Consider the following 11,493-nt stretch of genomic DNA (forward strand, 5'->3'; position numbering starts at 1 on the left):
CTGGACAGTTTTATTATTGATTTAAAAGTCTAATTGATTAAATATAAAAGGGCATTTGTGGAAAATAAAATGTAGTATGATTGTTGAGGAGGTGCACTACGTAGTTTGAGATCTACATAATAGTAGTTTGCATTCTTAAAACATGATTTAACTGTTGCAATGATTTAATCGTCTTTTCCCCGTCGATTTCCTCTATCGTTTTTCTCCAGATTTTTAGATAGATTGTGATAACATATCTGAGCCACTGCAACTAAAAGGAAAGCTAAAGGGCCTACTGATTTGTGACACCCAACTTGCATGCAATGAGTACATATGGAAAACACCGCAAGGTTTCAATTGAACCAAATACAGTAACACCAGCCTTGATGGAACACCAGATGATCCCCAAGGAGAGAACAAAAGTTGCACAGCAGCTTGAGTAGAAAATTATCAAGTTCTGAGGTAAAGTGAGCCTCACAAATTTAGAGATGCTAATCAGCCTTGGACTAGAAATTCTAGGCTTTACAAAGCACCTCCTTGAAAAACTGAGGAGGGGGGTGGGATTCATGAATCCAAAAAGCACGAGTTGAAAGATAATATCTCTAGACACTTAAATTGAATCACTGGTTCAACCTGCTTAAATTGGTTTAATTTAAAATGCAAAAGAAAAACCAATTTCGGGGATCTACTGTCCATAGATGTTCCTAATTATTTACTACTTCGAGACTTGGGTGATGACTTTTTGTAGGACTTCAGTTCTGTGCCGCCTCTACCTAGGACCAGTGGAGAGAATAGTCCTTTGACCTAGTAACAAAGAAACTAGTTGAGGGCCAGTTAGGAGAAGGCAAAAGCCTGGAAGAAAATCAGAGTTGCAGGGAAGGAGAATGAGTGGGGATTGAGGTTGGGTGAGAAGAATCCGGATCATCACCCCCGACGGGGACCCGTCGGGTTTTCCACCACAAAAAAGGTGGGGCCCACCACTGAAAATATGAAAAAAAAAAAAAAAAAAAAAAAAAAAAAACCTCCCATCACCACCCTGGCCCCCCTATTTTGTGGTGGTAAGCCGTCGGGGGAGCACTTTGTGCTCCCCCGACAGGTCGCAGATCCGGACTCGGGTGAGAAGAGTGCCTATACTCAATTATTCTGTTCTCTACTCAATCTACTTCGATCAATGGTTACACATCTACTTTCTACACACAGCCCTCAGGCTAGCCAAACTGTAACTCAATTATTCTGTTCTACTCAATCTACTTCGATCATTGGTTACACATCTACTTATAAACCCAACAAAGAGACTCATAATTGCTTTTTAACACATAGACTGATAAAGTAGAAATTCAATAAAACTCTAATTAAGTATTTCCCTACATATCTAATGATTATCTGGAGTTTTGTGAGCAATGTTTTGGGATATTTAAGGCTGGATATCTTTCGGCTGGACATGCCCAGTGCAATATGCAAGAAGTTTTAAATTTGCATATGGTGGAATAACTTTTCAGACTCCTTTATTCCCAACTTTAATTGATTCTCCAAAAGCCCTATCAGGTTTGGATTCTCAATGTTATTTATGTTCTCATTATTTCTGCTTCTTCTATACAGTAAGTGATTATAGGGTTTAGTGGGAGAAAGGTGTTGATTGCTCATGAGTACATTAGATCCGACCGTGCACGTTCTTGACCTGTCTCCCAAGGTGACCCTTAGTGAGCTTTACACTTTCTTCTCCTACTGTGGAATGATAGACAAAGTTCGGCTGGTGAGGTAAACTATTATTGTTCTCCATTCTTACTAACTCTGTTTCCCGCTCTCTTTTTAGTATCCCCTTCCTTTTTGGTTTCTATCATCTTTAGCATTCCATTGAATTTTTAAACGATAATGATTTTGGGCAGAAACAGAGACCAATCACAGATGGCTTTTGTATTATTCAGGCAGCCTTATGCCCTCCAAACTGCTCTTCTCTTAAGCGTAAGTGATGGTACATATCTATTGAACAAGATAGAGTTCATTTTGTTCAAAGAATGTCATGATTGAGCCCTGAGCTGTTGTCCACTGTTTTCTTGATTTGTTTCTTCTTTTCTTCCTAATGGCTGGCTGCACTGAGCTTGTTATTTATGGTCAAGCAATATTCCAATTGATTGAATTGCAAGCTTGATTTGCAGCCACCTATCTTCCTATACAGTCTCTTATTTATTTGAGTTTATCTGGCCGAGATTTGTTTGCAAAAGATTGTGTAAAGTGGGTGCGAGATAGTTATGAAAAGTACATACACAAGCGCATGCCACAAGCAAATTCATTTTTAAAATCTTTGATATACATGGGCTGGAGTTAGGAGATCCTACATGATATGAAGGAATGGTTAATATTTTTTTTCTTCTCCCCTTGGTGGTTGAAAACAATGTTTCTTTGGTGCCCTTTCAAAAGTTCTATTTTTTTTAATTCATGTTTTATTTATTTATTTTGATAGGTAATCCTTTTTTTGATTGACAATTAGTTCATTACTGTGCTGTTTGGTTTTCTATTTATAAACATTTAATGCTGTTTACACATGATCCCAAAGAGCAAGGTGAGTAATACGATTATTTACCAAAGGAAGAGCTCTCTTATGCAAAAGGTATCACTGCATTTCATGGGATAGAAATTCTTGTTCTAGACATATTTCCTTCCAAGGTCTCTACTGGATTCTAGCTGTTCTTTTCTTAATTTCCCCTATGTGTAGGGTGCCACAATCGTGGATTATGCAATTCGCGTATTCCGTTTGCAGAACTTGGTGGATATTCCCGATTTGGAGGAAACGATTGAAGGATCCCAGGTATAGTCTCTTGTATGTACGGCCTGACTTTGGTCTGAGTCTACAAGCTTTTTATGTTATCAATTTAATAGCTGCTCCCACTAGGTGGATCAGATACTTTGATTTTGGCGTCAAGAACAGCAAATAGATTTTTGGCAAGTCAGGCCTTAATCATCCTGTGATATTTCTGTAAGGGGTTGGCTCAGTTGGTAAAGACCAACAACATATCATGGTATGAGATCAATCTCTTGAGGGATGAGATGAAGCATTGTCTATATAGAATAGTTTAAGCTAGATTAGTTTCTTGCTGATGAGCATTTTTACCCCTAATTATGGAACAAATTCCAAAAGAACCCCAATTTCGACGTGGTTTAAGGATTCTTCTGTTGAATATTTTCGTCATCAACCCTTCTTTTCTGTAACAACTTAATTTGCAAAAAGATGAACACGAAACGTTTAGCCAGTCCCAGTCCCAGTCCCAAATGTGAACTATTTTCGTTTTTATGGTTGGGGTTGGTGGATGGTTTGGACTTTGGACTGTGGACTTTGTAATACGTTATTCTCTTCAAATGAGTGAAATCGGGCTCCAACTATGGGGCAGCCACATATTCTGCACAATTTTGGTACTATGACATTATTTTTAGAGAAATTTATTTAGACTTAACAAATCGGTATTATTCTAGCAAACCGTCTCTATCAGATAATTATAATATATATGTATATATATCTATCTTCTTTGTTTATCTACCATTGCATGTATCACCACCAGCAAGTTTCTTGTTTTCTTCTGGAAGGAAGCATCAAGCTAGCTTTTCACAACAGAGAAATTCGTAACGCGTGCCTTGATTTGTTTTTGATCCATCATTGGACGTGCTTTGCCTTTTAAACCGTCTGGTCGATATCCAAGGATGTCATGTGGCAGTCGCAAAGAATTCCAACCTGATGAAAGGCATGGTGGAGGAATAATTAAGGCTCTTTTTTATTTTTTTATTTATCAATTCTCATTCTCTATTATACTTATTTAAAAGAAATGAGTACAAGAATTCATTGTTGGTCATGAATGAAAAATGGTTTGGTGACTTTTGTCGAGTATAAATTATCAAATCGAAAATAAGTTTGGTAAGTTAAAATAAAAATTATTAGAAAATTATAATGAAAAATTAATAATAAAAAAACTCATATTAATCAAAATATTAACACTTAGTTATATTAATTGAAAAAAAAAAAAGTGCTCAGTCAAGACCAAGCACCATCTAGCTTCCTCATTTTTTATAAAAGCCAATTGCAAGCATCCATCAAAACCCCCACAGTAGTTCAGGAATTACCAAAGCAATGTCGGCCAATTTACAGATTTTCCTCTTCTCTCTCTGGTTCATGCCCAAGGTCGAACATCTCATGGACTTGTCTACAATAACCTTACAACATCCTCTCCAGTTGCTTATGACTTCTTCCACCCAAATAGCCAAAACCCCAGCAATAGTATTGTGCACAGCCCTTGTGTCAAATCAGACTGTGTTGCCGCACCTATGCCTCTATCAACATTCTCTTCTGCTTCAGCTGTTGCAGAGTCGACTGAAGCACACAAAAGCAACGACTTGAACACCAAGACTACAACCAAAAATCGAGTGGGAGCTGGTGGGTTTGTTGTTCAGTAGATTTTTATAAAATTTACTCAATAAGATTTTTACTCAAATGGATTATATTTTTAAAAAGAATTATTAAAACTTAAATTTTGTGATAATTTTTTTTTTTGCTTAATTAATATTCTGCTATGAATTTTTCAAATTACCCTCAGGTCTATTATAGTAAACAATAAAACTAATTGGGTCTTTTGACCCCGTTTTGTAACCCAAAAAAAAAAAAAGCCAATAAAACTAATGAATGATAGAAAGACTGAGAACTATAAATGAAAAGACATTGTTGGTCCTAGTAATTACCAAACACTTTTTACAAGTTTTATATACAAGACTTAAAAGTAATTTGAATAACTCATGATAAAATATTAATTGAATAGAAAAATTATCACAAATTTTGTTATATAATAATTATTTTGAAAAATAGAATAATTTTTTTTTTTTTAAATAAAATTGGCCATGGGGAAATTTTCTCTTTAATTTATTTCTTCGATCAACATAGATGGAATGCTCTTGAAGCAGATGATCTCTATGGTTAAAGCCAAATCGTAGAAACAAGACAAGCGCCATCAAGATTCGGTTCATCGTCTTGTCTGTCCATGTTGAAGAACAAGAAAGTGTTATCGTCATCCATTACTGATCACAAGCTTCACGTCCTAGCCGGCCAGAGTGAGGAGGAGGAGGAGGAGGATGAGGATGAGGATGAGGACTACCACAAGAAGATCATCATGATGAGGAAATTCGAATTCGAAGGTGGCGACCAAAATGGTAGCAGCAGCAGCAGCAATCATGCATACCATTGTGCTCTTCCAGGATTCTATGGCCAACGAGTCGCATTCCAAGCCTCCGAGTCTCACGGAGATGACAGACGAGGGGGAGGAGGAGTACCCAGATTTGATTTGACACACTCGTTGCTCGAGAAGAGTCGGAAGCGGATGATGAGTTGGATTTATTGGGTGAGCCGGGGGCCAACGGTCATTGATCTCGATCTCGATGGTCACGAACTTCCAGTTCAAGCTGGAAGACGAAATGCAGAGAAACTGGATTGCTTTATTAGGAGATCAAAATGCAGAAACCAATTTACCTAAATATTTATTTAAATCGTCCATTCACTTGGAATCTGGATAGTTGAGTCCGCCTTACAAAATTAGTGGAGGCCCATGATGGACAAGCACCAATCCAATGGCCCAGATAGCAGCCATGGATCATGATATGTGTAAAAGCCAAACACCATGTTTAGACTTTAGGGAAAGCAACAAGTGCACCATTGATTCCCTATTTGGGCTGTCTACCTTGGAAAACCCTCTCTTTGTCGGGTGAGTGAGGTTGTTTGGACAAATTCCTCTCTCTCGCTCCTCTCTTTGCTAGAACAAGATTGTTCTTTGACTGTAACTCATTTTCAATTACACCTATGATCCATTCTATGAAGAAGAGGAAGAGAAAAAAGACCGAATGAACCAACTTAAAACTAAGGGCATTAATCCTCATTCGTTCCATCTTTCCTCGGGATTAAAAGCTTTTCAACCTTAACCCACCTATAGGGTTACTATTTTACTACTACTTACGCCCTCATCATGGCTTAATAATCTTAAAATGAAAACCCTAGCCGAGATTGTATATATAATATTTTCATCCCAATTTTCTGCCTTTGTACCAAAAATAATAAATAAAAAATTGAGACGTTTTATTAAAGGAAATCTGATGATGACTGACAACATTTTCTCACCAATACTCTCTTTAATAAATGCAAACAAAACAGTTAAAAAAAAAAAAAAAAAAAAAACAAGGCTAATTTTAAAAATTAAAAATTAAAATGAAAAAAAGGACCATATGGAGTAGAGACAGCGCGGCAGGCTAAGCACGCAGAACGGAATACGTGGCTATTAGTAATTGGTTAGCGTCACGTGGCATGTGATATTATTGGTTGAAACAACTCGATGCCGTCGTTGTGTTCGAACGGTCCGCTTTCTTGTGTCTTCGTTGTCTCTCCTCCCTTAAAATCTAGAAATAGATAGTGCCGATCGTGAGATATACCAAACTGTGAAGTTGCAACGTTGGTTGCTCGGTAAGCATTATCTGCCAATCTGCTCGTCTTTTCGACCCTTTGGTTTTGAAGCATGTTGTCTCTTCATTTATCCTTCTCTTCTCAACAATAGTCGTGCTTGGTCATTCTGTTTTGATTCGCAGATCTCAGATCTCAGATCACAGATCACAGATCGCGAGATTAGGGTTTATGACATAGACTCTATTTTCTCTTAGACTGGGCCTCGAATTAGTATTGGTTTAGGAATTCGGTCTCTTTATAATCTTCGACTGCTTGTGTTTTTATAGGGTTATGAGATCGTTCTGATGGAAGGAAAAAGGTTTTCCCTGCAATTTATTTTTCTTTTGATAGCTTCCGTTGCTTTGGTGCTTCGCGCTTCGGATGTGGTAAGCAATGTCGGTTATTACTGATTTCCGTGTTTTCCACCAACTGTGCGCCGCAACACTCCCCCTTCTCCCCCCCTCTCCGAGGTAGAAAGTGTTTGGCAATAAAAACTGAATACTGCGTTTGAATTTAACTCGTGGTTGTGAACTTTTTCATGTGTGCATTAGCTGTTCTATGAGACGTTCGACGAAACATACGAAGGGCGGTGGATCGTTTCTGAGAAAGATGACTACGCAGGTGTAATTTTGGACTCATGGAATCCTTTATTATTTATGCAATCCATTTTTCTTATTTTTGGGATAAATATCTTGTACCTTGAGTTTCTGTTAAATGCACTCTAATGATGATTGCTACAAGAATTTTAGGAGATTATAATGTGTATAAGAGTAGAAAAGGTCGGAGAATTTCTGTTTTGTGCGGTCGTTGGCGCATGTGTTCCACTGACACTGGTTCATTTGTATTTTATACATTCATGGTAGTATCTCCTTGTTTACTATTATGACCAGGGGTTTGTGGTGACTAAAATCTCTATGTTAAGCCATTTCCACGGATTAAACCTGTGGAAAATGGAAAGACACATCAATGCATTTTCTGAAAGTTCGTGCTCTTTGTCTTATTTTGGAGGAGGGTTTCACTTAATCTAGTGCTTTTTGATACAGAGATTTATTTTTATCTTTTTTGGTTATTTCTAGTTAGAAATTACAGTGAACACAACCGGAAAAATAGGAATGGCTCTTGTACTTGATTTGAGATAAAAGTGTTTTGAGTTTGTATGGACAATTGGACATGTACAATTGAATTGAAGGCTTTGAATGTCTTAGTAAGGAGTGGTATGATTTGGATATAAGAGGCTAAAATAGCAATGAGCTGGCCTATAGTAAGAGAAGTGGTGTGACATACATGTGTGCATAAGGTTGATTCGAAGTATGGCAAAACAAGTTAATTTCTGATTTCAAAAAGTTGGGATGAGGTCTTCACTGCGAGTACGGTATTGTACTGCATGGCTTTGCTTGAACAACAACCTGTAGAGCTTACAAGTTTCCAGGCTTTTTTTCTTTCTTTCTTCTTTCCTGCTGCTAGAGAGAGGGGGAAGGGGAATTCTTAATCAGCTTCAATTTTTTGTATGCTTCACATTGAGGAGGCTTGTTAGATGAGTGGATTAAAAGAAAATTTATCTTTTCAGTCTAGTCAGTATCTATTTGATCCAGCTAGTTAGCCACATCTTGGTTAGTGGAGTCTGAGCTCTAAACTCTTACCAACATTTTTTAAGACATGTAGGCAAGGGTTAGTAATAATGTGATTGAGGAATCTATGAAAATGGACGTTGACCTCCGTTTTCCTTTTATTTTAATCAGTCAAACAATTCTCAGAGGCCGTGTAGCAAATAGGATTGTGCGTTTGTTGATCCTGTTGATTTTTAAGTGATTGCCAATTTTAGTACCCCTTAAACTTAGATCCTTGTCAGTGTGATCTCTAGGCTTTAAGATATGGACATGGCTCAGAACGTCCATTATTGGCTTCATCTGAAATCACAGGTATGCTGTCCTCTTTTCATCAGATATTGACTTCCCATTGTGCAAACTTCTCTTTTTTCTTGGTAACAACTATTTCTTGTAAGCTTGAGATGATAAGCAACAACATCAACTGGGATGTGGAATTGTGTAGTCCTCTTTTTTTCATGGATTCAGGATTCATTCTTCATGTGAGATGTATGTGCAGCGGCATATGTGGATGTTACAAATTAGCTTCTACATCTCTGTTCTTGATATACTTTTAGTATTGCTTGACATCAACCTTGTTACTTATGCCATACAAGAACTGTTCGGGTAGGCACTGAACTCACAAATTTATGTACCTGTCGGGTTGTAGGTGTATGGAAACACGCTAAGAGTGAAGGTCATGATGATTATGGGCTTCTTGTGAGTGAGAAGGCCAAAAAGTATGCGATAGTGAAAGAGCTTGACAAGCCTGTTGACCTCAAAGGTGGCACTGTTGTCCTGCAATTTGAGAATCGCCTTCAGAATGGGCTTGAATGTGGAGGTGCATACCTGAAGTACCTCCGACCCCAGGAGGCTGGATGGAAATCCAAGGAATTTGACAATGAATCTCCCTATTCTATCATGTTTGGCCCCGATAAGTGTGGTTCCACTAACAAGGTGCATTTTATTCTCAAGCACAGGAACCCCAAGACTCAGGAGTACATTGAACACCATTTAAAATTTCCTCCCTCTGTTCCCGCTGATAAACTTTCCCATGTGTACACTGCCATTCTGAAACCTGACAATGAGTTGCTAATTCTGATTGATGGAGAGGAAAAGAAGAAGGCCAATTTCCTGTCAGCTGAAGATTTTGAACCTCCACTCATCCCTGCCTCGACCATTCCTGACCCTGATGATAAAAAACCTGAGAACTGGGATGAGAGGGCCAAGATCCCTGATCCAACTGCAGTGAAGCCAGATGACTGGGATGAGGATGCACCTACAGAAATTGAAGACGAGGATGCTGAGAAGCCTGAAGGATGGTTGGATGATGAGCCTGAGGAGATTGATGATCCAGAAGCTACCAAACCTGAAGATTGGGATGATGAAGAGGATGGTGAGTGGGAGGCACCTAAGATTGATAACCCAAAGTGTGAGGCAGCTCCTGGTTGTGGTGAGTGGAAAAGACCCATGAAGACTAATCCTGCATACAAAGGAAAATGGCATGCTCCACTCATTGACAACCCGAACTACAAGGGTATTTGGAAGCCACAACAGATACCAAACCCTGCATACTTTGAGCTTGAAAAACCTGATTTTGAGCCTATTGCTGCAATTGGTATTGAAATATGGACCATGCAAGATGGGATTTTGTTTGACAATTTCTTAATTACCAGCGATGAGAAGGTTGCAGAGTCATATAGAGAGAAGGCATGGAAGCCTAAATTTGATGTTGAGAAAGAGAAGCTAAGGGCTGAGGAAGCAGCTGCAGGTCTATCAGATGGGCTTTCAGGTTTTCAGGTAGTAGTCTTTCTTTACCTGTGTCTAGTTTTCTCTGTTCATCTGTTATTTTACTTTCCTTTGTGTTCCTAATGGTTATGTGACATGGTTTTGCAGAAGAAGGTTTTTGACCTCCTCTATAAAATAGCTGATATTCCGTTCTTGGATGCGTACAAGCTTAAAATCCTTGTGAGTCATTGGACTAGTTGCTTAAATTTATTTGAGTTTGGATTTTTGGGTCACTTTGATGACTTTTATGACTATAGGATCTCATCGAGAAGGGAGAGAGACAGCCGAACCTTACAATTGGAATCCTTGTCTCCATCGTAGTGGTTATATTGACTATTCTCTTCAGGCTCCTCTTTGGCGGGAAGAAGCCAGCTGTAAGTACATGATCAGATAATGTGTTCGGTTGTAGTTTATGGTTGTAGTTTGTGGTTGTGTACTTAACAGTTTTTTTTCTTTCCCGCCAAACGTAACTTTGAAAACAAAACCGTCTTTGATAGTTGTGCTTGTTGATGGATGCCTCACAGGCTAAGGTGGCCAGCAATGCGACCAAAAGCAGTGTGCAAGCAGAAACCAAGGGTAATGAAGGAAGCAGTGGGGAAAGGGTAGTAGAGAATGAGGAAGAAGATACGGCGGCTCCTCGCAAGAGAGCTACCAGGCGGGAAACTTGAGGACAGCAGCCTGCGGCGGTTGCTAGTTGTAGTAGTCATTATTAAGGCATGAGATTTTTTGAGCCTCGCTTGAGTTGAATTTTCACAAAATTCTTGATAATATCCCCATTCCTAAAATTTTTCCCTAAATTTTTGAGTTTTGAATTGAAATAGGTGCTGTAAATGAGACGTATCTTTCGGTGCTGATTAATGTTTGTTTAGTAATTCCAACGGACTTCTGTCTGGAGTCTTCAACCTGTAGAAATTTATTGTGCCTCGGAGAGTTTGTAGATGAGGTCCATTCTATGGTGAGAGTCTAATATTCCATCATTGCAGTGGCCGTTCATCTGGATGGATTCAGGGTAACTTATCTCCGTTTGAATGGGGCCTTCCTTTTATGTTGATGCTCGCCTGGTCTGACATTCTGACTAGGGTTTTTATTTTTCCAATTATTTTTTAATGTGCAAGCAACATCCATTTTATATTTAGGGTTCTTGGTATGATAGTTCCTTAATAGAACTTTTAAACCATGGGCGATTTGTTCGAAATAGTCAGACTACTTTTTTGGATTACCGTTCATTCTGGGCTTTTAAGGTTATATAAAAGGGTTCAGGTGTGATGTTTCTCTTTTTCCTCCTTTTCGTTGGTGAAGTTGTTTGTCTTCTGAGGGGAGACGCTCGACTATGACGCGGAGACCAACCGACCTCATTTCTCATGATAACCTTAACCTCTCTCTCTCTCCCCTACTAATGCTTCAAATACGCTTGGTATGATGAACTGAGTTTTTCCAATTATCTACCAAGAAAATCGAGTCGATTAGAACCATTTGTTGTGAAGGAAGGAACAACTAAACCCAGCACAAAACCCACCAAATTACAGATCTACATGCGTCTTCCTTGCAATTGAACGTCTTCCATATGGCAGATAAAAACGAGATGGTTGAATAACAAGTATCGCTAGCGGGATAAGTGGTGATCGTGCTAATTGTGGCAGGGTGCTATTGGGGGTGGGCTCAAGGACTAGATTACTCATG

The 11,493-nt window shown here is 38.7% G+C and overlaps 1 protein-coding gene across 1 annotated transcript; it reads left to right on the forward strand.

Annotated features, from left to right (window-relative positions):
• Nucleotides 1-6,354: 6,354 nt before the first annotated feature.
• Nucleotides 6,355-10,858, forward strand: LOC149019825 (calnexin homolog). The gene is made up of 7 exons (XM_089147797.1): nucleotides 6,355-6,463; nucleotides 6,730-6,828; nucleotides 6,994-7,063; nucleotides 8,696-9,825; nucleotides 9,922-9,993; nucleotides 10,071-10,187; nucleotides 10,338-10,858. The coding sequence occupies exons 2-7, from the start codon at nucleotides 6,748-6,750 to the stop codon at nucleotides 10,479-10,481; spliced, it is 1,614 nt and encodes a 537-aa protein (XP_089003923.1). The 5' UTR covers nucleotides 6,355-6,463; nucleotides 6,730-6,747; the 3' UTR covers nucleotides 10,482-10,858.
• The last annotated feature ends 635 nt before the right edge of the window (nucleotides 10,859-11,493 follow it).

Source organism: Hakea prostrata, chromosome 3 (assembly GCF_041222555.1).
Source record: "Hakea prostrata isolate BN-2017 chromosome 3, UWA_Hpros_2, whole genome shotgun sequence".
NCBI lineage: Eukaryota > Viridiplantae > Streptophyta > Magnoliopsida > Proteales > Proteaceae > Hakea > Hakea prostrata.